Source organism: Aythya ferina, assembly GCF_964211825.1.
Source record: "Aythya ferina genome assembly, chromosome: 23".
Classification (NCBI taxonomy): Eukaryota; Metazoa; Chordata; class Aves; order Anseriformes; family Anatidae; genus Aythya; species Aythya ferina.
In genome coordinates, this window is record NC_140321.1 from 5,251,786 (window position 1) to 5,278,367 (window position 26,582).

Consider the following 26,582-nt stretch of genomic DNA (forward strand, 5'->3'; position numbering starts at 1 on the left):
TTCGTGTGATTGCAGCAAACTGGTGGCCGAGAGCAAAGTCTCACAGGGAAGTAAATGGTGGCACAGAGGGCTGAGCGCCGCACAAAGAACCCAGGCTAAGGCAGGAGCTTCACAGCAGCAAGCAAACGAACACGGCTCGGCTCTTAGAAAGCTGCCAAAACCACGAGGGGCCCCCCTGGGGATCCGCTGCGGGGCAGGGTGTAGGCACCCCCAGCACGCAGGGTGCAACACAGCAACACCCTTCTAGTGTGGGACACATCCACCAGCAGCGCTGCAGGGGGAAACACAAAGATTTCTGCTCGTTTCTGGGGATTTTAGGACATTTCACGTTGCATTTGCCCACCCCCACAAGGAGGGCTGTTGTAAAATTGTTCCCTCGTGGCTCGTTCGGTGGCTCCGAGGCACAGAGGGAGGAAGGTGCTGCACCCCGCCGGGGTTTGTGTGCCTGCGGCAGCGGTTGCTGGCCGGAAGCAGGAGCGCTGACCTTGCAAACCTCGCAAGCAACAAGCATGAGACCTGGTGCGAGGGTGAACAGGCCCCAGCCAAGAGGGAATGACTCAACAGCCGCTCTGGGGCTGTTTACTTCAACTTTGGCCAGGGAGGAGGAAGCGCAGCACCACAGCTGCTCTGCCTTCCCCTTCCTGCACCGGGTCACACTAGGACACGCGGCCCAAGGCAGCGCAGAGCGCCCACCACCCCGCTTCATCCTCCCACCAGGCTCCAACTCACACAGCAGCAGAAGCTGCCAGTCCCCCAGAGCCACCACCTCTTTAAAGCAAAGCATTTTGGCTCCGCAACACAACTGAATCCACCCATCAAGTGCTTTTGAAAACCATTTTTATTTAAATAAGACTTTAAATACATTACATAAAACATTAAAAATGAAACCAAAAATCTGTTACTTCACAGGGCATTAGGCAGCAGTTGCTAGTAACACGTAAGCTCTGCAGCTCTATCTACAACGATACTTGTTACATTAGTCCAAAATTGATCCCTTGTCAAAAGTTTAACCCAAGGTACTGGTTCCTTCAAGTACACTGCCCGGTATCTTTGGGCTTGTACGACACCAGCACCTGCCAGGCCGGAATTGCAGGCATCCAGCCTTGAAGTCACTCTTCAGTCACTCTTCTCGTTCAAAAGTCAAAATTTTTCCCCAAATCCCTCTACCACCAGGAGCAAACACTGCCTAGAGTGAAGGTCCTGTCTCCCCAGGCCATGCCACAGCTCGCGCTCAATGCCTCGCTCCGCGTGGGGCTGCAGGAGGCACCGCCAGTTACCGTCCATGGAAACGGAGGAGCCGCTGGACTGAGGAGAGATCCGGACGGTCTCTGGACTGACAGGCCGAGTCCCTTGGCTTAACTTGGAACATCTGGTTACTTTTAGCTTCAGGCCGGGCAGTGCCAAACGCCCGATTTACCTCTGTTAAATGAGGGACAGCAAGACGAGATAGCATGGGCTCGTGTCAGTTTATTACATCACTGAATTACACTAGTCCAGACTGAACAGTGGACCCAAGATTGTTACATTACACAAACCGGCTGGTTTTAAACTTATGACAAGGGACAGATGGGAATTTCATTGTAAGGAAATCTTCTTGCATAAAGCTTCAGTGACCCACAGGCACTTAAAACCCATGGACTTTCAGCTGGTCGTCTTTAGCCAGTCCAATCTGCAAGAAAAAAAACGCACTTTAAAGCACTTCAAACCAGACAAGACTCCACGGAGATCCACACACTGCGGATGCTGTAGAACCGTCAAATCTCTGCTCCCCCCGAAGCACGGAATAAAAGTTATCCTGCAACTGCGAAACCTTGTTGGACAACATATTATTTAAGAAATTTGGTTAGAAGAGAAAGAGCGTCCTCCATCAGTATGTTTTAAAGACAGGAAAATGAGAATCTGCCTCCATCAGCGTGGTATCTTAAAGCCAAGAACATAAGAACCTGCATCATGATTAAAGTGAAAAGTCACATTTAATGCAAAAATTAGCTATCACGTGTACCAGAACAAAACAAACCCTACCTCTACGAGGAACTGGCATATGTTCTTGCGCTGGTCACCTTGCAACTGAATCACTTCTCCATATTCAGGGTGTTCGATCACAGTACCATTGCAGGCAAATTTCTGGAGGAGGGAGAAAAAAAGAACAGAAAAAAAAAAGATTTTTAGCAGGAAAAAGGCAAAACCTGCCCCCGCAGCTCCCCACCACCACCCCCAGCAGCCGCCGCCCGGCTCCCTCCATCTGGCGACGCCCCGGGGCTGCACCCACCTTCTTGAAGGCCTTCACCAGTTTCTTTTTATCGTAATCATCCGCGATGCCCTGGACAGTGGTGAGGGTCTTCCTGCCGTTCCGCTGCTGGATCCTTATATGGATGTAGTCCTCAGTGCCGGCAGGAAGCAGGTCATCACCCTTACTTGCATCAGCAAAGGGGTCTGCGGAGAGCGCCCATCAGAGCCGGCCGCCCCGCCCCTCCGCGCTCCCCACTGGCCACCCCGCCCGTCTGTCAGCACGAAGCCACGCCCCCTCCTTTCTCTCTACCCCCCCCGCCCCCCCCCCCCCTCGGCTGACGCAACCGGCCCCGGGAATAGCAACTGCGCCACGGGGCGGGGCCCGGCCGGGGAGGGGCCGCAGGCCCGGCCCTGCCGCCCGCCGCACAAAGGGCGCTCACCGAAGGGTTGGAGGTTCTGGATAGCGGACATACGATACGCTTCCCTTCCCTCGGCGAGGCGGCGGCGGCGGGCGGCGGCTGAGGCGGCGGCGCGGCGGTGGCTGAGGCGGCGGCGGTGGGCGCGGAGGATGCTCTCGCGGCGGCGGCTGCAGACGCTGTCAGGGGGGCGGGACTGCGGCCGCCCGCTTATATACCGCCCGCCGTGACGTCAGCACGCACGGCGAGCGAGGGCGGTGATTGGCTGCCCCGCCGGAGTGGGGAGGAGGGGGGGGGAAGTGAGGGGGGCGGTCGCGGCGCGCGGGCGAACGCGGCCGCGCCCTAGGCTGGGGCGAAGGGAGCGGGGCGCATGCGCGGCGGAGGGCGCCGGTGGGAGGGGGGGGTGCGGGGAGGGAGGCAGGGCGGCGCATGCGCGGTGCGGCTGAGCCTCGAGGGGGCCTGGGCATCGCCATGGGGGGAGTGGGGGGGGGGGAATGGGGACTGTGGGGAGGGGCTGGGGACAGGGAGAAGGATGGGGACAAAGGGGGGGGCTGGGGACAGGGAGGGGGTAATGGGGACAGGAAAAGGGCTTGGGGACAAAGCGGGGGGACTTGGGGACAGGGAGTGGGGGATGGGGACAAATGGGGGGCTTGGGGACAAGGGGGGGGCTTGGGGACAAAGGAGGGGGGCTAGAGGCAGTGAGGGGGGGCTGGGGACAGGGTGGGGGTAATGGGGACAAGGGGGTCTTTGGGACAAGGAGGGGCTTGGGGACAGGGAGGGGGCGTGGGGACAGTGGGGGGGGCTTGGGGACAAAGGGGGGGGACCTGGGGACAGCTTTTTTTCCTCAAGAAACCGCAGAAACGGGGCTCCTGGTGCTTCCTGCCTGGTGCTTCGGGCAAGCTGGTGTCCCCTGGCCCCTTTTTGCTGTGTGTCCTGGCTGGGCAGCGCAGCCTGGCCACCCCTCGTCACCTCCCTGGTCCTGGTCATATAGGGCAGATGAGGGATTGTGACGTCCTGGCTTGGTCAGGACATCCCCATCACCCCTATCACGTCGTGGGAAGGGGCAAGCTTTGGGGATGCGCTGAGACAAAAGCATTTTCCGGAGCCATCTCAGCAGGGGAACGAGCCCAAGAGAGGCCTCGGGTCCTTCCCTTGAAACCCCACACACATTTGGGATGTGACCAAATGCCCTTCAAAACCAGGCGCGTTCGATCCTGCTCCCAAATCCTAATTTTGGGGGCCCGCAGCCTGCATCTCGGTGTTCAATGTGAGCTGCCGAGATCATTTCCAACCTTCCTGGTGCCTGCTGTGTGCCTCAAAACCCCTCACGAAGCGGCGAGCGTCTCCCAGCACCGCCTCCACACGGGGCCGGCAGCAGATGGATGGCCCAGGCAGCCCAAAGCTGCGTCGTGAGCGCTAAAAATACACCGAAACCCCAGATATGAAGGCCAGCAAATCTCCTACACAATTAATAACGGGGTCAGAAGCCATATAGATCCAGACAGAGCACAAAGTCTCTTCTGGGAACTGGTCAGAGCTGCACACAGGGCTGGAATATCGCTGCCACAGGGACATGGCTCTGTCAGTGTGGGTCATGCCAGGGGCTGTTTATCGCAGAGCTGTTCAGCTCCTTTTACATCTCCCACAGCCTCAGCTCCTGCTGTTAGGTGTTCCTGCCCTGCCTTTGGAGCCCCCTCGGAAATATCGGGTATTTTTTGACAGGTTCTTGGCATCTGGGAGCGCTGCCATCAGTGGGGCCTGGCAGCTGCCGCGCGGCCTGGGTGTCGCATCGTTGCTGGGGGCCTTCAGATAAAGCGCTTATCGTGCACTAGGCGGAGTGTTCCTGCTGTATTTTTGTGTTTCTGCTGTATTTTGGTGTTCCTAAAGCATCTGTCACCTTCCTGTGTCCCCGTGTGATGGATCAGCAGCAGCACTGGAATATTTTCACTGCTGTCAACGTGCTCCACGGCCGCCATGCTCCAGCAGCGTGTGGCTCTCATTCCGCCCCTTCTGATCACATTTTCCTCCTCTCCCGGAGCAGAAACCATCTCCAGCAGCCTCCTGCTGGGCTGCCCAGGCACCAGAGGGGTAATTGGGCATTTCCAGCACATCTTGCTCCAAGTGCCTCTGCTGGGGGAAAGACCATGCATCCTATTTGGAGTCACAAATAGCCAACGGAGTCACAGCCACTTCTTGTCTTCTGCCTGCTGGTGGGCAGAATGGCCTCGTGGCTGGGCCAGGATGTGCCAGAGCGATGATTTATCAGTGTCACTGCAGATTTGGCATCCATACCATACATCAGGGTTCATATCTTCACCACCAGACCCCCAGAACCTTTGGTAAAACACCAAAAAGGCGAGTGTGTGGGTACCAGAGCTGAGCCCAGCGCTGGGGTGGGGCTGGCCACTGCCAAAGAAATGGTTTCAACGTTTTTAACACCAGTTTTCCGTCCTTCAGGGCAGGAGCTGCCTGTCCCGGGCTCCCCACGAGGTGGCAATGCTGCTCTCCTGTGCAGGAGCAGCTCTGCCGCCAGGTAAGGCTGAGCTGCTGCAGGAGCTTTTGTGCCCGGTGCCTGGAAAAAAAATAAAAATACTAAAATAAAATACTAAAAATAAAATAAAATAAAATAAAATAAAATAAAATAAAATAAAATAAAATAAAATAAAATAAAATACCAAAAAATATATAAAATTAAATAAAATAATAATAAAACAAAATATAGTAAATACAGTAAATAAAATAAACAAAATAAATCAATAATAAAATAAAATAAAATAAAAATTAAAAAATAAAATAAAATAAAACCACCTCCAGGCTGTTCACTAGTTCTGTGCACAGGAAAATCTCGGTGTGTGGGGCTGTGGCAGTGTCTGGGGAGCTTCCAGGTGCGTTTTGGGGTCACCAGGCGGAGCAGAGAGCCCCCAGAGCAGTTTGTGTCCTGCTTTCCTGGTCCCACGGCACCGCAGTGGTGCTCGGGGCTGGGGCTGGCTTCTGGAAACCACCTCAGACCTTGGAAATGAGGGGCACAGACGGGGCACGGCCGGGCTCTGCGGCGAGGAAACCCACAGACGGAGAGGGCAGGGGCTGCCCAGCGCCCGTGCTGTGGCTGCAGAGGAGCTGCAAGGGGAAAAGCCCCCAAGGGGACCGTGTGTGCACCCTCTGTGCGGGGTCCTGGGTGCTTTTGGGTGGGCGACTAGCCTTTGGTGAGGCCACAACGCCGTACTCTAGGGATGGGAGGGAATCCTCCCGGCCTTTAGCACCCACAAATCAGCTTTTTTCCTCTCGCATCCTTCCTGCAGCCTCCACGTGACTGCACAGACCCAGGTTCGGGACAAGCTGGATTTTTGACGCACGCCGTTTGATCCCATTAATCAGCGCTGACAGTCATTAGCCCTGATGATTAATTAACCTGCTCCTGGAAAGCGCTGGGGCACGGCCGGGGTGAGCCCGGTTGTCACGGGGCCAGCGGAAGCGCAGGGCATCCCGCGCTGTTTGCTCAGAGGCCACCTTCCCTTTCTGCACGTGGGAATTCCTGGAAATTCACATCCCAAAGTTTGCAAACCCTGGGAAAAAATAAAAAAATAGTGAGCGAGGGAAACAACCTCTGCCCACCCATGATGAAGGCCGGGGGATGCTCTCTGTGCCAAACCCCCCCCGTCTGTGGGATGCTGCAGGGACGGAGGGGCTGTAATGGGGACATTCAAAGGCAGTTTCCAAAGCATCCTTCTGAACACCGCAGCCTGTCCCAAGGCCACCCCTGGCTCCTGCCTCATCCAGGGACCCTCCATCAGGAATTCGCCTCCAGCTCTGTGCCTGTTGCTGCTTTCTAGTGGGGTGCACACAGCCCGGGCTTTGCGGGGCTGGGGTCGGGGCTCGGTGCTGAGCTGCAGCCCCCAGGGCTCCCGCAGTGCCCATCTCTCCTTTTCCTAGCCTTCACAGAATCACAGAATCACAGAATTTTCTAGGTTGGAAGAGACCTCAAGGTCATCGAGTCCAACCTCCAACCTAACGCTAACAGCCCTCCACTAAACCATATCCCTAAGCTGTACATCTAAGCGTCTTTTGAAGACTTCCAGGGATGGTGACTCCACCACTTCCCTGGGCAGCCTGTTCCAATGCCTCACAACCCTTTCTGTAAAGAAGTTCTTTCTAACATCTAACCTAAAACTCCCCTGGCTCAACTTAAGCCCATTCCCCCTCGTCCTGTCACCACGCACGTGGGAGAACAGGCCAACCCCCACCTCTCTACAGCCTCCTTTAAGGTATCTGTAAAGAGCAATAAGGTCACCCCTGAGCCTCCTCTTCTCCAGGCTGAACAAGCCCAGCTCCCTCAGCCGCTCCTCGTAGGACTTGTTCTCCAGGCCCCTCACCAGCTTCGTCGCCCTTCTCTGCACCCGCTCAAGCACCTCGATGTCCTTCTTGTAGCGAGGGGCCCAAAACTGAACACAGTACTCGAGGTGCGGCCTCACCAGAGCTGAGTACAGGGGGACGATCACCTCCCTAGCCCTGCTGGTCACGCTGTTCCTAATACAAGCCAGGATGCCGTTGGCCTTCTTGGCCACCTGAGCACACTGCTGGCTCATATTCAGCCGACTGTCCACCATCACTCCCAGGTCCTTCTCTGCCTGGCAGCTTTCCAACCATTCCTCTCCCAGCCTGTAGCTCTGCTTGGGGTTATTGCGCCCCAGGTGCAGGACCCGGCACTTGGCCTTCCTCCCTCCCTGCTCAGCCTTCCTCTTCCTCTACACCCGGCTGTGAAACCTCTGCTCTCCGCGAGGTGCCAGGAGAGCTCTGAGCACGGGGCTCAGCGCCGGGGAGCCGCTGGGTGCTGCGAGCAGGCACAAGCCCTGCTCAGCCTCTCCCTGCCTGCACGCTCACAGCGGGGCCAGGCAGCTTCCTCCGGTGGGGAAAAACCTCACCGTGGCTGGGGGGTGGGCGTCGGGGAGCCCCCACAACTGGGGGCTGCAGCTTCGTCCCCGGGGTCTGTGCCTGTGCTGTGGGTTTGGCCGCTCGCTTGTGTTTGGGGCTGGGGGGTGCCGTGGGTTTGCTGTGGAGAAGGGGAGCCAAAGCCCCCCTGCAGCCCTGGCCGCATCCTGGCTCACTCCTGCGGTGCCAGGACCTGCCCTGCAGTGGGGAATTGCCCCCAGCTGAGGCTCCAGCCCCGTGCAGTCAGCTCTTTTATATCAGGGAAGGCATTAACCAAATGCCCACCACTGCAGCGGGGTCACCGCGCAGCCCCAGCCCTCCCTGGGGACCCAGCATCAGCAGGGAGCAACAGCAGAGCCCGAACCCACAGCAGGGGAGTGGGGAGAGGGAGACAGGGGGGGAAAGAAGGAGGGGAGCAGCTCCCACCACCAGCACCCCGCAGACCCCCTGCCTGCCCTGGGGGCGTCTGGTGCGGAGCTGGGCTGCTGCTCCAGGACACGGTGACCTGGGCATGGACCATGCCACCCCCAGAGCCACCTCTGTCCCCCCCCTCCAGGGCTGCCCCCACCTCGCTCAGTGACACAGAGCAAGACCGGAGGGATTTCTGCTCTGGAGGGGCTCGGAGGAGGCATTGAGGGCAGCTGGAGGAGCCGGGACAGGGGGAGCTGTGGTGGCACAGGGCTGACGCAGAGCCCTGGCACCGGCCGTGCCGGGTGGATCAGCCCCGCTCAGCACTTCTGTGCCTCGGCCCCGGCTGTGTTCCCACACGCCAGCAGACGTGCTCTCGCCGGGTGTGCCCTGCTGTGTTGCACTTTTTCACACCTGGCTCACGCTGTCACTTCCAAGCCGCTCCGGGTGCCTGCCGTGGGAAGGGGCAGAGGTGCTGGTGGGGCAGAGGGGGGCATCCCGGGACAGCCAGGGGGTGCAGTTGGGGCTGTACCACATCTCCTGCTGCTTCTACCCCTGCAGCACGGCTGGGATGTGCACGTGGAGCCCTGCTCCACGTCAGGGAGAGGTTTTGGGTCATGGAGAGACCCGGGCAGGGCCTTTGCTGGGGTTCTGGTGGGTCTGGCAGCTGGGTTTTGTTGGTCCCTTGGATGCTCACCACCAGCACCAGCACCAGGGAGGTCTGTGGCCACAGAACAGCCCATGCCAGGCCCCTGCTGGGGTGCCCAGCCACGGGGTAGCCCAAATGCTCTGGGAAAGGCAGAGACACCGCGCTCCGGGTGCCCCCAGGCACAGCCCCGTGCCCTGATGTTGCCTCGCACAAAGGGGACCAAGGCAGGGGCAGGGGGGCTGAGCCCTGCCATGAGCCCGGGGGTCTCCAAGTTCCCCACGGGAGGAGCAGCCCCTTTCCTCCAGCTTTGCACTGCCTGGCTCAGCTCGGCCCAGCCTGGGGCTCTCCCTCCTGCTCCTGCTCCTGCTCCTGCTCCTGCTCCTGTTTCTGCCCCTGCTCCTGTTTCTGATCCTGTTCCTGCCCCTGCTCCTGCCCCTGCTACTGCTTCTGTTCCTGCTCTTGCTCCTGCTTCTGCCCCTGCTCCTGTTTCTGCCTCTGCTCCTGCTTCTGATCCTGTTCCTGCTCCTGCTCCTGCTTCTGTTTCTGCCCCTGCTCCTGCTCCTGCTCCTGCCGAGGCAGGAATCAGCCCCTCCGTGCAACCAGCCCGGCTCGCAGGCAGCCCAGGCTCCCTGTCCTGTATGATGGGAGAGAGATCTCTGGGCTGCAGCCACCTCCTGCTGGGCCAGGGTAAAGGGACAAGAGCTTCTGGGGGCATCATCAGCAGAAACAGGCACACGGCAGAGCCCAGCAATCCCCACTCTGCTGACTCGAGCAGAGAGCAGGGGCAGGGCGGACCAAACACCTTGGTCAGCAGCCGCCTTGCCCCACTTTGTTTTTCACTTACCAGGCAAAACCCACGACGGGTGTGAGCCCCAACCAGCGCACCCCAACCCCTGCGGCCCCTCCCGGCCCCGTGGCCAGGCACGCTCAGCCCTGCCTACACACAGCAACTCCCCGAGGGCCAAACACTGGCTGCTGGCCAGCGCCTTCCCGCACGGCTGGCAGAGCGCAGCCCCGTCCCGGCACGGCGCCCGGCGCTGCAGGGATTTATTTGCCTCTTACAAAACACTTGGCTCCGACACCCGCCCTGCCCAGCCGGGATGGGAGCTGGCAGCGCTCACGCTCCGGGGTCCCAGCACCCTGGGATGGGTGCTCCTGGTGCCCTGAATGGGGTCAGAGGGGTCCCCGTGCTGCCAGGTCCTGCAGCCGTCTGTCCCTTGTGCTGCTCTGGTGGCTTTTGGGGTGCAGCAGCAGCGAGCTTTGCCTATCTCATGGTGCTCAGGCCCCTTATCTCAGCAAGCCAGCCAGTGCCAGCCTGGCTGGGGGACAGGGAAACCTTCACAGGCTGTGCAAAGGTTGGCCACAGCTTGGCCACAGCCCCTTCTTTTGGCTAGGAGACGGTGGCGAGCAAAGTGTCGAACTCCTTTGCACAGTGGCAGCACCCCAGCGATCACAGCTGGGGCTGTGCCCTCCCCGGGAGACCCTGAATCCCCCAGCTCCTCTCCTCCGAGGCACTTCCAGGCAGTGCTCTGGGCTGCTTTTTTTCCCCTGCCCCTCTGCACTGGGTGATTTCTGCAGTCCTGGAGCACAGGCACTGCTCAGTTGACACATGCACAGCCTTCCCGACAGCCCTGGTGGCACGGGGCTGCCCCGGACAGCCGGGCTGCGATGGAGCTGTTGCCTTTCTGCAAGCATTTCTGCTGCTGTTTGCTGCTGCTCTTGAGCCCTGCGCTCACCCTGGCTGGAGGCTGCAGCACCCCGAGCCAGGAGCAGGGTTTGGGTGAAACCGGGTCTGAGGCTGGCTGCCCCCTCCAGCCGGTGACACAGCCGGGTGCAGGCACTGCCCGGCTCCCCGCTCCCCCATGGCCCTCCTGCTCCAAACACGGCTCCATTTCAGTTTCATTTTCTGCTTTTCATATCCTAACCCAGAGCAGGAACAAAAATCCACCCGCAACCTCCCCAACCTGGGGGCTCTCCACCGTGCCCCAGGGGCACGGGGCTGCCCGGGAGACCCCCTCGGCCCCTCGAGGCCGCATCGGGGTGCGCTCCCGCTGCGTCAGCCCCGCGTTTCTTCCAGCTGACGTGGCCGCCCTGCCGCCGCCCTGCCGCGGCTTGCCCCCACGCCCAGCGCCAGGCTGTGATTAGCAAGGCGGGGGCCGCCGGCGCGTTCCCATCACCCGCGTCACCACCGCCGCCCTCGCCGGCGCTGCCAGCCAGGTGTGTGCCGCGGGAGCCGCCACTTCGCTGCCTAAAAAGGAAGCCACCCGCTCGCTCCTGATTGCAAAACTCCCTGGGCTGGGTGCTCACGCTGGCTCCCTGCGTTCCCAGCAGTTCCCAGGAGCCACTCGAAGCCCCGACGCCCCCCGCTTCACCCACCTGCAGAGCCCCCGATCATGCCCCGAGCCCCGTTTGGGGTCCCTGCGCCCATGGGGAGGAGGGAGGTGGGGAGGGGATGGAGGTGGGGAAGTGCACAGTGAGCGTGGAGCAGCCCCGTGGCGTGGGACCCACGTGCTGTGCGTGGCTGTAGCATGGCCATGGTGTGGGCACATGTGCCTCGCACCCTTCTGGGGCTCCTCTCGGGCTGTGCCTGGCCCCACTGCAGCCCCAAGCTCTGGTCCCAGCAGCAGATGCAAGGGGGGCTGGCCGTGCCAGCTCTGCACCAGCTCTGTGAAGGCCTGGCTGGGGTGAGCCACATCCCAAGGACTCGTAGATGAGCCTGGGACTGGCTCTGGACACGCAGTGTTCCTGGGGGAAGCTCACATTCCTGCAGCTCCTGGTGCTCAGCGCAGGGTGCTGCGGCACGCACTGGCCAGGACAGCGGTGCCAACGGCCCAGTGATCCCATGGGGACCTCAACGCTGGGTCCCTGGCACCAGGGGGAAAACGCAGTGGTGGCTGAAGTTTGGGGAGCTGGCAGCTCCAACCAGGGCTGTGCAATGGTGCTGGATCCTTGGGGTCATGGGGGACAGGGCAAGGCGCAGGGGACGGGAAGGACTCGGGTCCTTTCTTCTTGGTTTAACTCCCAGGAGGGACGACGTGTCAGAAAGGGCTTGGCGGGTCCAGCCCTGTCTGTGATTCGGGGTATGCCGATTCCCTGCTGGGTACTGGCAGACTGGTGCCCTGAGCAGGAACGGCCCCACAGCCCCCCGGGCCCCCCAGGTCACCCTGTCCCCCACAGATCACCCTGTCCCCCACAGGTCACCCTGTCCCCTTCTTCAGGCCTGGATCCAGAGCAGTCACCGGGGAGCCATCCCCTGCCAAAGCAGGACAAGGGCCAAAGGTCCCATCCGACCCAACCCAGGCCACGCACAAAGCTCTGATCCCTTGGGGACACTGGTGCAATGCCCCCAGCTTTGTGCCACCAAGCCCCACATGCTCGGAGCCCCTGGGGAAGGACGCGCAGAGCCCGGCTGTGTCGGGGCACTGAGCTGCTCTGCACCCTGCGGAGGGGAAGTGCAGAAACGAGCCTTCCCCAGCACCTGTAGGAGCTCCTGGGGCAGCAGGAGAGGGCAGGGGGCTGCCTGCAGTGCCCAGGATGAACCCAAAACAGGGCCACCAGAGCCCCCACGTCCCCTGTGCCCGCAGAGCTCCCTGGGTACGTCCTGGGCTGGGCCATGCAGGTGGAAAGCTCTTTCTCAGGAACTGCCTGATGGTGAAAGTTGTTTCCCAGGCGTGGCCAGGGAAGGAATGCAAATCCTCTGAAGTCCCCTGTAATTACCGCCAGGCAAGTTACAGCTTGGAGCTGGGCCGCCCCAGCCCCAGGCGTGGGAGCGAGCGGGGGCTGACGCAGCCGACCTGTCCCTGCAGCTCCTGTCCCCTCCTGCCCCAGGAACGCGCCCGCGGTGACTCACGGGGACCCGAGGGCGCACGGCATGGATGGGGGCACTCGGAGCCCGGGTGCTTGGGGGGGACCCCACTGGGCTCCTGAAGGCATGGGGGGGCTCCGTGTCCTGCCTCCTGCACGTCCCACGGGGCTGGCTGAACACCCACAAATCGCCCTCGCTGTCCTCGCCCAGGGGACTGAGCCTCCTCCACGTTTGGGCACGCAGTGCCCCGGTCCCGGGGGTCTCACCAGACCCAGGGGAAAGGCTGCTCCTGGCTCTGCAGCACGGGGCTGGCTGTGCAGGGGTGTGCATCCCTCAGGCAGCCCCCTAAAGCGTCCCCCCATCTTGGTCAGCTCCGCAGGCACCATCCTCGGCACGTTGCCAGGGGGTCACGGACACATTTTGGGCAGCTGTGAGCCAGCGGGTGCCAAAATGCCTCCGCTGGTGGGGAGCAGGACCCCGTGGGGCTCTCAGAGAGACCACTGCATGGGGCTGGCAGTGCCTGGGGGAGCCTTGTGCCACGGGGCCAGGCTGCCTGGGGGCCCTGGCAGGGCACTTTGGGTGCGGGGGCTCAGGGTGGGCACGCTGAGGGTGTCCCGAGGGGCACGGCTCGGCCAGGAGCCCTGCATGGCTCCTGCACACTGCTGCCAGGTCTCTGCGTGCTGCTGGGGTCGGTAACAGGCGGGGGGCCGGGGGCTGCACCAGGGCAGGGGCAGCAGCCATGGAAAACCCATGGTAGCACGGGGGGGGCCCACATCACACCCCGAGAGCTCGGCACGCTGAGCAGCGCCTGGTGCCATCGGCGGCGATGAATCAGAACCAGCTACGGACACGCGTGCACATGCTTGCACACGCGTGTGCACCCCTCACACGTGTGCACGCTCCCCCTCTCCCCCTCCTCGGGCAGGGCGAGGGCCCAGCAATGTGGGCAGGATGCAGGTACCGGCTGGGGGGCTGCTGCCTGCTGGGGGAGTGGGGACGAGCCCGGCCGTGGGGGGTGCAGAGCCCCCCAGGGCCCCCGCTTTGGGGACATCTGGGGTGCCCAAAACCTGCGGTGCTGCGGTGCTCCGTGCCCTCTCCGCAGGGTGCTGGCAGCTGGCCCTGCTCTCAGTGAGCACACAGGGAATAGGTGCCCACCCTGGAGCACCCCCTGCACCCCCCTGGCACAGCCCTGCTCCCCCTGCACACCCCCGAACACCCCAGTGCCCCCCCCCAGAACCCTCTGAACCCCCAATGCCTCTCCAGCACCTCCCCTGAACACCCCAATGCTCCCCCAGAACCCCCCGGAACACCCCAAAGCCCCCCCAGAATCCTCCAAACACCCCAATACACTCCCAGAACCTCCCCAACATCCCAATGACCCCCCCTGCACCCTCCAAACACCCCAATGCCCCCCCCCAGCACCCCCCAGCTGCTCCCCCACAACCCCAGCACCACCCTCTGCACCCCTGCAAACTCCCGTGCACCCCAGCACCTTCCTGCACGCCCCCAGCGCGACCTCTGCAGCCCTCCCTCGGCCGACCCCAGCACCCCCAGCCCGCCCAGCACCCATGGGTGCCCCCCCCGCAGCCGCTGCCGGCCCCGCTGCGCCGCAGCGCAGCCAGCGGAGGGCGCCCGTGGGCAGCGATTGCGCCCTGCGGCAGCGCCCGCACGGCTGGGGGGGTCCCTGCGGGTCCCAGGGGGGCTCAGGGGGTCCCAGAGGGGCTCAGGGGGGCTCAGGGGGTCCCAGAGGAGGTCCTAGGGAGGTCCCAGAGGGGCTCGGGGGGTCCCGGAGGTGCCCCTAGGGAGGTTCCTGTAAGCATGGGAGGTCCCTGAGGGACTCAGCAGGTCTCTGAGGGTCCTTGGAGGGCTCGGTGGGTCCCTGCTGGGTTGCAGCAGATCCCAGAGGGGCTCAGCAAGGCTCAGGGGGTCCCTGGGGGTCCCCACAGGTCTCAGCAAGGCTCAGGGGGTCCCTGGAGGACCCCGCAGGGCTCAGGGGAGCTCAATGGATCCATGCGGGGCTCGGTAGATCCCAGCAGGTCCCTGCAAGGCATAGCACAGCCCTATGGTAGGACCTGAAAAGTCCCAGAGCATCTCCAGCACGTCCCCCCACTCATGTCCCTGTACCCCCCATATCATTTTGGGCCCCCCCCAGCTGCTGGCACCGCCACCGGGGCTGCCGAGGGCTCGCCAGGGGCTGCGCGGTGCGGAGCAGGGTGGGGGGGGGATCACAAGCATTTGCCCTTCCCTGCAGTGGCTGCTCGAGCGCAGTTCTTTGTTGTTTTTTTTTTTTTTTTTTTTTTTTTTTTTTTTTAAAAAAAAGGAAGAAAAAACAGGGGAAAGAGCAACTTGGGAGGATGCAGCCCATAATTACTGCTGCCTATCAGGAGGATCAGCTGCGCTCCAGGCAAGAGCGCGGTGCCAAGCGCGGGCAGGTAATTGCCCGATGCCAGCCAGCCAGCTGACAGGAGGCTTTGTCTTCTCTCTTTGAAGTCCCCTACGGAAAATCATTAGTGCTCTGAACCATCAGGGCTCCAAACCATCGGGGCTCCAAACCATCGTGGCTCCCGGGTGGAGCTCAGCACCGGGGGCACCAGGGCGAGGGGCAGCGGCAGCGCTGCGAGGTCGGGGCCACACGAGGCTGTGCGGCTGCCAGGGAAATTTGTGGTCGGGCACCTCTCGAGCACGGGCTGCTTCAGCCTGATTAATGACTTCATTAAACCGCCTGCCAAGTATGCACGAACGAGCGGCCAAATCGTTACAACCGCGTGGGAAGTGACAGCGCAGCTTATAGGGACTGCTCCGGGGGCAGTGGCATGTGTTACCCCAATGCAACAGGGCTGGGGCAGCCCCTTCCCTTCCCTTCCCTTCCCTTCCCTTCCCTTCCCTTCCCTTCCCTTCCCTTCCCTTCCCTTCCCTTCCCTTCCCTTCCCTTCCCTTCCCTTCCCTTCCCTTCCCTTCCCTTCCCAGACCCAGGAGGCCCAGCTCAGCTCCAGGACCCCACCACAGGAGTGGGATTTCCCTAGAAAATTGCTCTCTGCCAGGGCATCGCTTGCACCCAAACTCCGGTGTCATCGGGGCCATGCTCGTGGAGTGGCTCTGCACGGGGGTCAGGACAAGCTTTGGGACCAGGAGGGCACAAAATCCCGGAGGGGGGTCCCTGTCACATCCCCGTGGGGTCACCGGGTGTAAGCGGCCGCGCCGCAGGGCAGGGTGAAGGGATGAGCTGGAGGAGGGCGATCGCTGCCCTTCCACGGGTGTTTCGGGGCTGCTCGGCCTCGCCCTGCGTGGCTGGGAGGCTCGGAGTCACCGTGGGTGCTGGGTGGGGGCGAAGAATGAAAGCTGGAGCCGCCACTCGTTGCCTGCAGTCAGCATGGGAAAGGAGGCGCCCGGCTCCCTGCCCTGCTCCGAGGTGAGAGGAGCGAGCAGACGGGGCGGGCTGGCGTTGCCACACCGAGCCGAGGGGTGAGGAAATGCAGGAGCTGCTTGCTTATCTGGAAGACAGATGCTGAAAGAAAAAAATAATGTGGGAAACTCCGAAGGTTGGAGTTTGCTGTGGAGATAGAGCCCAAACAGCCTGTGAGACCTGGGGAGTTTGGCTCTGCCTCAGACACACGAAACATTCCTTTGTCTGGGGGAACACGAGCACGGCTTTGTCCGCCTGCCTCTCCTTTACCAGAACCAGACCCAAGGGCTCCCTGGGCATGGCTCTGACGGCACCTCAAAGGGGTTCAGGGGCAGGTTTCTGGGATCTGGACCAGGGATTCCCCACTTTTGGTCCCAGCTCGGGGAGTCGCCGCGGAGGGAGGTGAGCTGCTCACAGCTGAGGGGGTCCTCACCCCCTGGCAGGGACAGAAGGGCTGAGCAGGCCTTAGAAGACGAGGCTGGTTGTGTTTAAAACCGCTTTAGCACCCTTATTGCTAAAAACCTCATGGCTAAAACCTCAAGGCTAAAACCTCATGGTTAAAAGGTGCCAGCAGAAAAGCGCTCAGCCAGACTTTGGCTCGGCGAGCTGGCGACACGAGGGGAGGTCGCAGCGCCTGGGTGGCCCCGAGGGTGTAAAACTGCAAAAGGGCCAGGGGAAAGAGATCAAAATGCCTGCTGCAAGCCCACCCAGCGCCAGTCAGGTCTGTCCCCCCTGAACAAAGCCGAGACAACTGCTCAGTGCCACCCGTCCTCTTGGCCGAGCCGAGCAGCAGCGCACGAAGTGGCCGCGTGCTCGGCGCTGGTTCACTGGGGATCGCTGCTGAGTGGGATCTCCTCGGCCCACGCCACGCTGCACCAGGCAGAGCTGGGCTCAGAGCTCCGGGGAGGTGCTCACCGGGGAGCCGAGGCACCGAATGGAGCAGGGCCAGGCCCACGCTGCGGGCTGGTGCTCTGCTAATGGCTTGGGACACCAGCCGGCACGGGGCAGCATCGCTCTCTTCCATGCGCACCGAGAGGAGGAAAAATCTGAGAGCCCGGTGGTGCCGTGGGACTGCCTCTGGCTGCTGGTGGAGGCTGCCTGAAGGCACAGCAAGGCCTGGCGGTACCGCTGGTGGGACCCAGCTTGGAGAAGGACAGCACAAGGTCACAGAACTGCAGGGTCACGGCGTGGTTTGGGACCTTAGGGACCAGCCGGTCCCACCCCCGGGCTGTGCCCGCTGCCCTATGGCTCAACGCCCCGAGCCTGCCCAGGAGGGAATTTCCATTGCACACACATCACCAAATTTCCTTTCATGGTAACAAATCTAAGAAGGCTTCTTTTTTTTTTTTTTTTTTTTGCAGATAATGTGTGGGGGCTGTCAGGACACGTCCTGGCAGTTGATAAAGAATCAGCAGCCGAGATAGGAACAAAGGCAGCATATTTCACTCCACGCCTCGGTGCGTTTGTTACCCATCTTGGTGTTGTTCAGAGTCACGGAGCGCAGCCCCAGCCAGCCGGTCCCTTCCTGCAGGAGACATCGCTCTCAGGGTTGTGACCTTCAGCTAGTTTCTACTGAGCTCTGAATTGCTGAGATGCACTCGGGAGAACCTGGCCCACAGGGGAAACCCGATGACTCCTAATTAGCTCTTATTCATTACATTAAAAGCCCAATTAAGTGCTATTGTTTGAGGCAACTGCAACACTGCTGACCCTGGGCCTTTTCACACCAACCCTCACCGCTGCCTTCCTGCTTGCCCACCCCCAGCAGATAATTTCCCCTCCGTCCCATGCAATCCAAGCGGTCCCGCTCTCCATCCCACCCTGCAGCACACCTGAGGGCGAGATAACATCTGCGACGTGCGTCTCGCTGGAGCAGACGCCGATACCATCTCCCCCGAGCGCAATGATGTATTTTTATCTCAAGGGAATTTGTTGTGGGCGAGTGTTTCAGGAGAGCCTGGGAGGCTGAATTCCTCCCGTAGCACAAAATAGCTGCAGCGCCGCACGCGGCTCCGGCACGGCTCCGGCTGCGTCACCGTGCCCTGCCGGTGACCAAGAAAAGACGATTCTGCAGGACAACCTCCAGGTCCTGATCTCTTCCCAGCTGTAATAAAAGAGCTTAAACGTGGGCTGAACATCTGAACTCGGATGGTGCAGAATAAAAGCCCCAAATCCTGCTATTTCCTCCCTGTGGGGTTTTGCCTCTCCGTATGGCAGCTGTACCTCCAGGCTGACTCGTGACTTAGCCTAAATCATGGGGGGTGACCCGAGCAGGGATCTGGAGCTGAGAGCACAGGTTTGGGCTGACACGAGGGGCTCGGGGCCAAGGCAGGAGCTGCCTGGAGCCGGAGGGTGTTTGCTGGGAGCTGGAACATGAGCGAAGCCAGCACACCTGGAGCAGCCCGGCGCAGGGGTGGCCAAGGGATGGCTCTCACGCAGCTCCCCCACGACGCTGTGCCACGGGGACTTTTGGGAAACGCCAAACGCCCCGCTTCGGAGGGAAGCGGGCCAGCAGCCAACGCTGCTCGGAGCCTCGATGGATTGCACGGCTCCGTGCTGCAAGCTGAGCGCACCCATCCACGTGCTCTGCCTTTTTTTTTTTTTTGGTGCCGGGGTGCTCCCAATCCCCTCCTTTCCCTCAGATGTGGCACGTGTGCGTCCCAAGAGCCCAGACCCCAAACGTGAAGCAGGGCAGCTCCCAGGAGGTGCTGTCAGAGACCACAGCCTCGGGCTGGGAGGATCTGGGGTTTGCTTCTGGTTACTCTGCTCCCAAGGGGGCTACCCGGAAAAATACTAAAACCCCTCCGCAAGCTGCTGGGGACCGAGAGCGACTCTTTGCTAAGTCCCTGGGAGCTAACAGGGTTGTTGCTGTTGTGTCCTTGAGGGAACAGATGAAAGAAAGGAAGCACTATGAATTACCAAGGGTGAGGCTCTGGGAATGTTTTAGCAACTCCAGAATCAGTTAAGTGCTTAGAACAAGAAAACAGCCAGAGGGGGCCCGGGAAGGAAGGAGATCACCACAGGAGAGAAATCACAAAAGGCTTCCTAATCCCTCTTACTCTTTCGCTACCTCACAGGCACCTCTGTTAAAAGAAAGAATAACTCCTCTTATCCGTGAATGACATCTCTGGAGCCGGGCAGGCCAGCTGGTTGGGCGTGCGATTTTCCACTGTGTACTGCAAGACCTGGCGCCACACCACTAAAAGGATTTTTTTTTTTTTTTTCCGAGCAAAGAATAAAACAGTGCAGTGTCTCCCTTCCTGGTTCTCTGCTGCTTTTTCACGCTAATACCTGTCCAGCTGCATTACTGTAATCACAAGGCTCAATCCCTTAATAACACGGCGCAGGTGTGGCTATCGGGATGGCTGCATTGCCTCACCTCTGCGCATCTCCTCCGGGTTCTCCTGCTTAAACCCTCTGCCTTGCAGTTGGTGTTGTTCCTCACTGCTGTTTGTGTTGCCCATCACTCAGGCAACACTGGTCCTGCTGAATTCAGTTAGCGTTACTGTCCTGCAGCTCCAAATTTGCAGGAAAAAGCAGATCTGTGTCCAGGCAGAAGGGTAGCTGAGGGCTGATCTTACTCTTCCCACTGAATTGTATGTAAAGTGTCGTGGCAGTGGGTGCACGATGCAGTTCCCATTCTTTTTATCTGATTTAGACTATCTAAACATTACAACTTGCCTCAGCAATGAGATAGGAGAAAGTGAGGCACGGAAACTCTTGGCTTCTACAAACCTTGCAGCAGTCGGGGGCTGCTTCTGTGCAGTTTGTGCAAGGCGATGGAGCAGCGCAGGAGCTGTCGGAGGCTCGACTCCACTGCCCAGGTGCAAGTGGGAAGCGTCAGGCACCTGCAGTTTAAAGAGGCTGAAACACCACCGTTAAGGGGACTTTCCAATCTCTGCAGAGATTCACCCTGAACCAGTACATAAGCAGAAATTAATGGAGTTTCTTCTGTTTTGAACTCCAGGATTCCTGCCAAGCGCAGTATCAGTACTCAAACACTGCCAGGTCTGTGCTTGTCCCGGGATAGAGGTCCTGGGTGGAACATTTCCATCTGGCTTCGGATCAGCCCAGTATAAAGATTATGGATGCTCAGAGCTCTTAAGTCAGCAGCTTTTGTTGGCTTTTGACTTTTTGAAAAAGCAAATAAATAGATTTGTAGATTTTCAGGGGTAAAAGACACTTGTGGGCAGCTCGGCATGTCTCAGGGGATTCACTTGTTACTTCACGGAGGAGCAGCGGGGTGGAGTTGGAGCGAACACCTCCACTCTCAGGTGCAACAGCAAAATGCTAAAACGTAGCCCTGAGCAAGGAGCCTTCAGTCCTGAATCACGCCTGGGTGCTGGGAACGAAAGCGGAAAGAGCAGCTCCTGTGTGCGCTGCAGTGATCCTAGTGGGATGTGACAAAAGACAAGAAACCAGGGGAGAGAAAAATGATGATTCTGGAATTTGGCTACGAGTGTCAGGGGTGACGAAAAACAGCGGCAACGCCTCCTGCCCGGGCTATAAAGGGCTCCAAGCCCGGGGGAAGCTCACTCTCGCTGTCTGCGCTGCCGAGCCGGGTGTCCCTCTCCAGCGCCACAGCTCCACTGCCCCTCACCATGAGCACCACCACTGTCAGGCAGTACTCCTCCTCTTCCTCCCTCGGGGGGCTGGGGGGAGGCTCCAGCAGGTTTTCCTGCGTGCGTGGAGGAGGCTACAGAGCCCCCAGCGTCCACGGAGGCTCCAGCAGCTACTCCGTCTCCTCGCGCATCGTCTCGGGGCTGGGCAGCGGCTATGGGGGCAGCTACTGCAGCAGCGTTGGAGGGGGCCTGGGCGCTGCCTTTGGGGGTAGCTACGGGGCCGGCTTCGGAAGCGGCTTCGGGGCCGGCTTCGGAAGTGGCTTCGGAGGTGGTTTTGGAGGGGGCGATGGCATCCTCCCGGCTGGAGAGAAGGAGACGATGCAGAACCTCAACGACCGCCTGGCTGCCTACCTGGACAAGGTGCGTGCCCTGGAGGACGCCAACACCGACCTGGAGGTGAAGATCCGGGAGTGGTACAAGAAGCAGGGACCTGGTCCCGACCGGGACTACAGCCCCTACTACAGGACCATCGAGGAGCTCAGGAGCAAGGTAGGATGCTGTGGTTAACACAGTGGGACATCTCGTAATGAGAGAGGAAGCAGAAACACTCACCGCTACCTCTAATTAGTTAGGTAACCGCATGCCTCAGATACACACACAGAGTGCCAGGCTGGGAACTGGGAGATTTCTCAATGTCAGGTCTTGATTGCATCCTTCTAGGTGGGAACAAAGACCGTTTTCACTGAAAGAAGCAGAGGTAAAAGTGCAAAAATGAAGAATTAGAGACAGATCTGCACTGATAATGTGCATTTCCCGAGACTTTAACATGCGTACTTGGGAAAGTTGGAGGTGCCTGCAGACTATGAAACACCACGTGGTATTTGTAAACATCCACTCAGCGACTATGCAGAACACTGTCCCTTATTTCAGCTCCTTGTAATGATGTGATTTAGGCGCCAAGGAGAAAAAGATGGAACTCGCCAGCAGTGAGTTTTTTGCCTCCTTTCAGCAGTCACTGCCACAGGGCCAGGCTTGCTGCAAACCCACCAACCCAGGCAGGATTTCCCCCAGTTCTGGTTTGATTCCCAACATCCCCTTTCGGGGGAATTGCTCAAAAATTGACTTTGTTCTTCTCTGTTACTGCTTCCGTACAAATCTGCCTCCTTGGCATCATACCTGATGTCCTCCCAGGCTCTGCCACAAGTCTTTTCCCAGCATGGGTTATTTGCTCCTTTATTTGTAATATAAAAACCAGAAGCTGCAGGCACCTGCTCACCGCACTTTGCTCCATTTCTGCAGTCAACAAACTAAACCCATCCCAGCACGAATGACACAAGGGCTGCCAGCCACGAGCACCTGCTGGTCCATCTGCGCACGGTGCCGTGGATGGGAGAGCGGCAATTCCTTCCCGACCCTTGCATAATCACCACGTGCCCTGGAGCATGGGAACAAGTGCTATTGTCTGATCTCACCCATCTCGTGTGACTTCATGCTGCCTTTTGAAATACTTAGTGATGGAATTTTGGAAGCGGAGGTCACGGAGTTTTAGGAAAGGGAGGACATCAGACGCTGTCAGTCTCAGCTGTGCCTCACTTCTTGTCGTGACTCAGTGTAGTCTTCAGTTCAGGAAATCCCAAACTTCCCCCAAATTGGTCCTGTCCCTCCTACCTCACGTGTGCGCTGATCAGCCATTTCTGACAATCCTTTTGTGCTTTCTATTTACTCTCCATCCTCCAGGTGCTGGTGGCCACAGTCGACAACGCCAACCTCCTCCTGCAGATTGACAACGCCAGGCTGACAGCTGATGACTTCAGGACCAAGTAAGCCACATTTCCTGGAGACAGGAACGGAGTCTGCAGAGATACTTGATGAAATGAGGGGAAAGATAAACTACCCCAAACCCAGAAAGGCAACTTGGAGGCAAAGCCTTAAAAATGAAGGTGTAATTTCCAAAGCAGCTCATTACCTAAATCTTGTAGGCACTTAGGGGTTGTCTTGCTTCCATCCAGACCTTCACTATCGTACTCCCACAGCTTGTCGCTCTCCGGTGTGAGCTCTCCTGCATGGACAGCTTGCGCTGAGCTTCTGCTATGCTTTTAATTTCTGTGCATATAGCTCAGCAGTGCCCAGACCCAGTGACAAAGCCCCACCATGTCAGGGGGAAGGCAGTCTTAAGGACTCAGGGGGGCACCGTGCTCTCAGGTGCTCCCCTCACTCAGGAGCACTCACCATCAGAAGGTGGTGCATGCACCACGGGGGTCTTGCAGCTTTGACACAACACTAGCAGTGTGGAGGACGTGGGAAGCATTTGAGGGGCTCTGTCCCAGCAGGGCAGGATCTCCTGCATCCTTCCTCAATGTTCCTGTGCCCGCAGGTTTGAGACGGAGCAGGCTCTGCGCCTGAGCGTGGAGGCCGACATCAACGGCCTGCGCAGAGTCCTGGACGAGCTGACCCTGGCCAGAGCAGACCTGGAGATGCAGATTGAATCGCTGAAGGAGGAGCTGGCCTACCTCAAGAAGAACCACGAGGAGGTGAGCACGGAGCTGGGCTCAGAAAAGTCTCCAGACTGGGGCCAGAAATACGAGCTCTGGTCCAGTCTTAGACTATGCTGGATTTCCTTTGCTGGGGGGGGAGATGAGACCTGCGGGTAAGGGAGCAGAGATGATGTGTTATGGATGACAGCATCCACTCTGGAGCCGGGGTAAAACCCGTTCGCCACTTGGTATTTCAGTAATGTCCACCGTGGCTGTTAGAGGTTTATTGACATCCCAGCAGCTCCAGGCGTGGCAGACCAATCTCACGAGCAATGAAGCCAGCTGCAAGCTCTGATTTATTCTCAGAAAGAAGCCAGATTTAACTCAAATGGAGATTTCTTAAGATACAATTTGGGTTATTTTATTTGTGATAGCAGAGCATAGGTCCCAGTTTGGTCCCTGTTGCTACCTGCCCCAGAAGTATGTCCAGGAGGATGCTGTCTTTCCTGAAAAGCGGTCTTGAGAAGAACATCCTTATGCATGGATTGGTGGATCCATGAAGACGTGTGTCTCTTTTCCTGCAGGAGATGAATGCCCTGCGTGGGCAGGTGGGTGGAGAGATCAGCGTGGAGATGGACGCTGCTCCTGGCATCGACCTCACCAAGATCCTGACCGACATGAGGGAGCAGTATGAGACCCTGGCCGAGAAGAACCGCAGGGACGCCGAGCAGTGGTTCTTCAGCAAGGTGAGCTTGCTCACGTGCCCACGTAACTGTGGGGCCCAACGCTGAGCCCCCTCACCTGGCTGTAACCTGGCTTGGCCTTCTTGCAGACGGAGGAGCTGAACCGCGAGGTGGCCATCAACACGGAGCAGCTCCAGAGCGGCAAGACGGAGATCACGGAGCTGCGACGCACCATCCAGAGCCTGGAGATCGACCTGCAGTCCCAGCTCAGCACGGTACGAGGGGCTGTTGCCTGTGGGCAGGGGGTCCCCTGGCTGGTCCCGTCCCTTCCCCATCATCCTTGTCCCCCTCTGACCTCGTCCTTCTCCTCTACACACAGAAAGCGGCGCTGGAGGGCACCTTGGCCGACACAGAGAACCGCTACGGCACCCAGCTGGCCCAGCTGCAGGGGCTGATCACCAGCGTGGAGGAGCAGCTGGGCGAGCTGCGCTGCGACATGGAGCGCCAGAACCACGAGTACAGGGTCCTGCTGGACGTCAAGTGCCGCCTGGAGCAGGAGATCGCCACGTACCGCCGCCTCCTGGAGGGCGAGGACGCCCAGTGCGTAAAGGGCTTCGCTCGGGTTGGAAGGGGACAGGCGGTAGCAAAGGAAATATAAAATGAGCAGCTTATATTCTTTGGAGGGGCCTGTGAGCCCATTTCCTGACCCGTGGCATGTCACCAGGTTTCCGTTTTCACTCCTGCTCATGCAGAACAGCCTGGGGGTTATTAAAGCACTGCAGCATCCCTGGGGAAGGAGCAGGTACCACCGCTGCTCATTGCAGCTGGGCAGGGTGCTGTCTTAATGCCCGACCCCCCCGGCACTCATACCTCCTGATCATTTTCTTCCTCTCAATCTTAACATGAAGTAGTCTTCTGAAGGCATTTTAATTATACTCTGGTACGAGAAGAAAAGGCAGGGTTTAAAATACTGATGTTGTCCTAGAGACCGTTTGCTCTTTTCCCCGTTCTGACCATATTTCCTTTTTCCCCTCCTGCAGCATGTCTTCCCACTACATCTCGCAGCCTGTGAAAGAAGGTAAGAACGCCTCAGTTCTGCAGCACTGATCACACCGAGCTGTCACATCCTTAGTACAGACTCATACTTACTAATATAATAAAATAACCACTCTACTAGCTTTTCCAAATGTGAATTGACAGGAGCAATTCTTCTGATATACCCAAACCATGTTTTAGAAGACTATTGGTGTAGACTGAAGCTCTACTAAAGTATTTAGGAGCAGGAACGCTGTTTTTTAATTGTATTTCTGAGGCAGCTGCTGCTAATAACAAATCCACCCACGAAATTTATGATAAGGCGCTTGAAATAACTAACGGTTCCTTCTTTCTCCGCTGTAGCTCCCGTAACTACCCGCCAAATCCGCACGATCTTCGAGGAAGTGCAGGACGGGAAGGTGATTTCCTCCCGCGAGCAGATCACCCAGGCTGCCCGCTGAGCCGGCAGCGTGGTTTCCTGCAAAATTCCCACAGCAAAGTGCGAGAAGACGCCAGCTTGTGTGCTCCGGCTACGCAGCTCCGGAAAAGCAGCTTCTCTTTTTTATCCCACTGCTGCGTCCCTCACCCTTTCTCTAAGCGCCATGCTTGGAAATCAAATAAAGCTTTTGGCATTCGTGCAAACCCGAGTCTTGCGGCATCTTGTGGTGTTGCTCCGTAGGGCCAGGCTGCCCCAATACCTATAGGGCAAAGCTCCTCTGGAAGCAGCAGCGTTCTCCATCGCTGGTCTGCAGATGGTGGGTGACACACCCATGTTTCTGAGCACCCGAGCCCTTGCTGCTTGGCTGCAGGCAGCTGCTGTGGGAGGAGGTGGAGAGAGGAACTGGGAGAGGAGCAGGTTACAGGGTCACGGGAGGTGAGACTTGAGAGGGGTTTCGGCTCAGCCGAGGCACTGTGAATTTCTGTGCTGCCACGTGCAGTGACAGCAGAGCTGAAGCTTTTGGATCAGGGAGCCCAGGCAAGGAAGGGAACAAAAAGCGGGACGCGCAGCCAGGACCCTGCAAGCAGCTCTGCTCCTGGCCCTGCCCTAGTTGTTGTGCAGTCCAGACACAAACTTCCTTTTGAAATGAGGCCGTGGATGGGTTAGGGATGCACGGGGTGGTGCCCCTCTAGAAATACAGCTTCGCTTAGTTCTTGCTCTCAAGGCACTGCTAAGGGGTGCTGAGAACAAGGGGTAGTAAGTGGTGGGCATGGGCTCTGCAAGCAGAGACAGAAGCTCTTTGGGGAGGTACTTCTGGCACTCCTGGCTGTCAGCGGTGTTCCTGACACAGCAGATCTCGGTGCCGTCAGCCGGCCCAGCTGTTCCTGGAAAGCCAGTTCAGACACATTCTTGGCTGGGTTCTGCCATATTACTTCATAAATCCACCTTTCAGATCAATGGGGTGATTCAGAAAGGTGCTGCTCGATGTGTGTGAGAACAGAGCTAGCCACACAGCTTTAAGTCCCCTTTCCAGAAAACCTGCCTGCATTGTATGCAGATATAAGATAGAATCAGAATTCCTGATTCCCAAAACATTGAAAGGGTCCCCACAGTGCACCCGTGCTGTGGGAAGGCACAGGGGTGCCTGGTCTAGCCCTGAGCTGGCTCCTGCCTGGTTTTGGGTGCAGCCCCGTGCAGCCCAGCCTGTTTTTGGGTGGGCTGCACCCAACCCATCCATCGCAGGGCACTCTGCTCCGTGTGCCCCCTGCAGCCTGCACCCCCCTGGGGTTCCAGCAGGGCGCTGGTACCCGAGCGAGCCAGCTGAAAGCACGCCCAGCATCTCCCGAGCTGCAGCACACGTGGCTTTGGCTTAGAAGCTCGTGGCTGACGACCGGTGATCTCATTTCCACTGGGATTCCACCAAAGGACACACGAACACATCCCAGGGAAGGAGTGCTGTGGGCAGGAAGGCAGCTACCACCGCTGTTACTGACACCAGTGGCGGACAGCCCAGGAGTAAATCACAGCACGAATCCTGCCCCGAGGCAGTGCTG

At 59.1% G+C, this 26,582-nt stretch overlaps 2 protein-coding genes and 1 long non-coding RNA gene across 4 annotated transcripts; 1 reads left to right on the forward strand and 2 right to left on the reverse strand.

The window, feature by feature from the left end:
• Window positions 1–1,447: 1,447 nt before the first annotated feature.
• EIF1 (eukaryotic translation initiation factor 1) lies at window positions 1,448–2,862 on the reverse strand. Its single transcript, XM_084496365.1, has 4 exons — window positions 2,670–2,862; window positions 2,270–2,433; window positions 2,023–2,124; window positions 1,448–1,669 (listed from the first exon to the last, which is right to left on the reverse strand). The coding sequence occupies exons 1-4, from the start codon at window positions 2,698–2,700 to the stop codon at window positions 1,625–1,627; spliced, it is 342 nt and encodes a 113-aa protein (XP_084352491.1). The 5' UTR covers window positions 2,701–2,862; the 3' UTR covers window positions 1,448–1,624.
• A 1,620-nt stretch (window positions 2,863–4,482) lies between these two features.
• On the reverse strand, window positions 4,483–9,935 carry LOC311422875. Of its 2 annotated transcripts, none has more exons than XR_014685514.1 (3): window positions 9,691–9,935; window positions 5,454–6,208; window positions 4,483–5,217 (listed from the first exon to the last, which is right to left on the reverse strand). It is a non-coding gene; the product is annotated as an uncharacterized lncRNA (long non-coding RNA). The 2 variants fall into 2 exon arrangements; XR_014685515.1 differs by lacking the exon at window positions 9,691–9,935 and adding an exon at window positions 9,473–9,546.
• A 10,441-nt stretch (window positions 9,936–20,376) lies between these two features.
• On the forward strand, window positions 20,377–25,235 carry LOC311422871 (keratin, type I cytoskeletal 14-like). Its single transcript, XM_084496367.1, has 8 exons — window positions 20,377–20,947; window positions 22,136–22,218; window positions 22,773–22,929; window positions 23,457–23,618; window positions 23,705–23,830; window positions 23,935–24,155; window positions 24,596–24,633; window positions 24,954–25,235. Exons 1-8 carry the CDS (start codon window positions 20,438–20,440, stop codon window positions 25,049–25,051), a joined length of 1,395 nt encoding a protein of 464 aa, XP_084352493.1. The 5' UTR covers window positions 20,377–20,437; the 3' UTR covers window positions 25,052–25,235.
• Window positions 25,236–26,582: the final 1,347 nt, after the last annotated feature.

Bases quoted from the DNA above. Each gene is read 5' to 3' on its own strand.
- EIF1 (XM_084496365.1), bottom strand. From the start codon at position 2,700: ATGTCCGCTATCCAGAACCTCCAACCCTTCG. The intron at 2,125-2,269 runs GTGGGTGCAGCC...TCCCTCCTCCAG, and splicing joins TGGTGAAGGCCTTCAAGAAG to AAATTTGCCTGCAATGGTAC. The intron at 1,670-2,022 runs GTAGGGTTTGTT...TTTTTCTTGCAG, and splicing joins TATGCCAGTTCCTCGTAGAG to ATTGGACTGGCTAAAGACGA.
- LOC311422871 (XM_084496367.1), top strand. From the start codon at position 20,438: ATGAGCACCACCACTGTCAGGCAGTACTCCTCCTCTTCCTCCCTCGGG. The intron at 20,948-22,135 runs GTAGGATGCTGT...TCCATCCTCCAG, and splicing joins TCGAGGAGCTCAGGAGCAAG to GTGCTGGTGGCCACAGTCGA. The intron at 24,156-24,595 runs GTGCGTAAAGGG...CCCCTCCTGCAG, and splicing joins CTGGAGGGCGAGGACGCCCA to CATGTCTTCCCACTACATCT.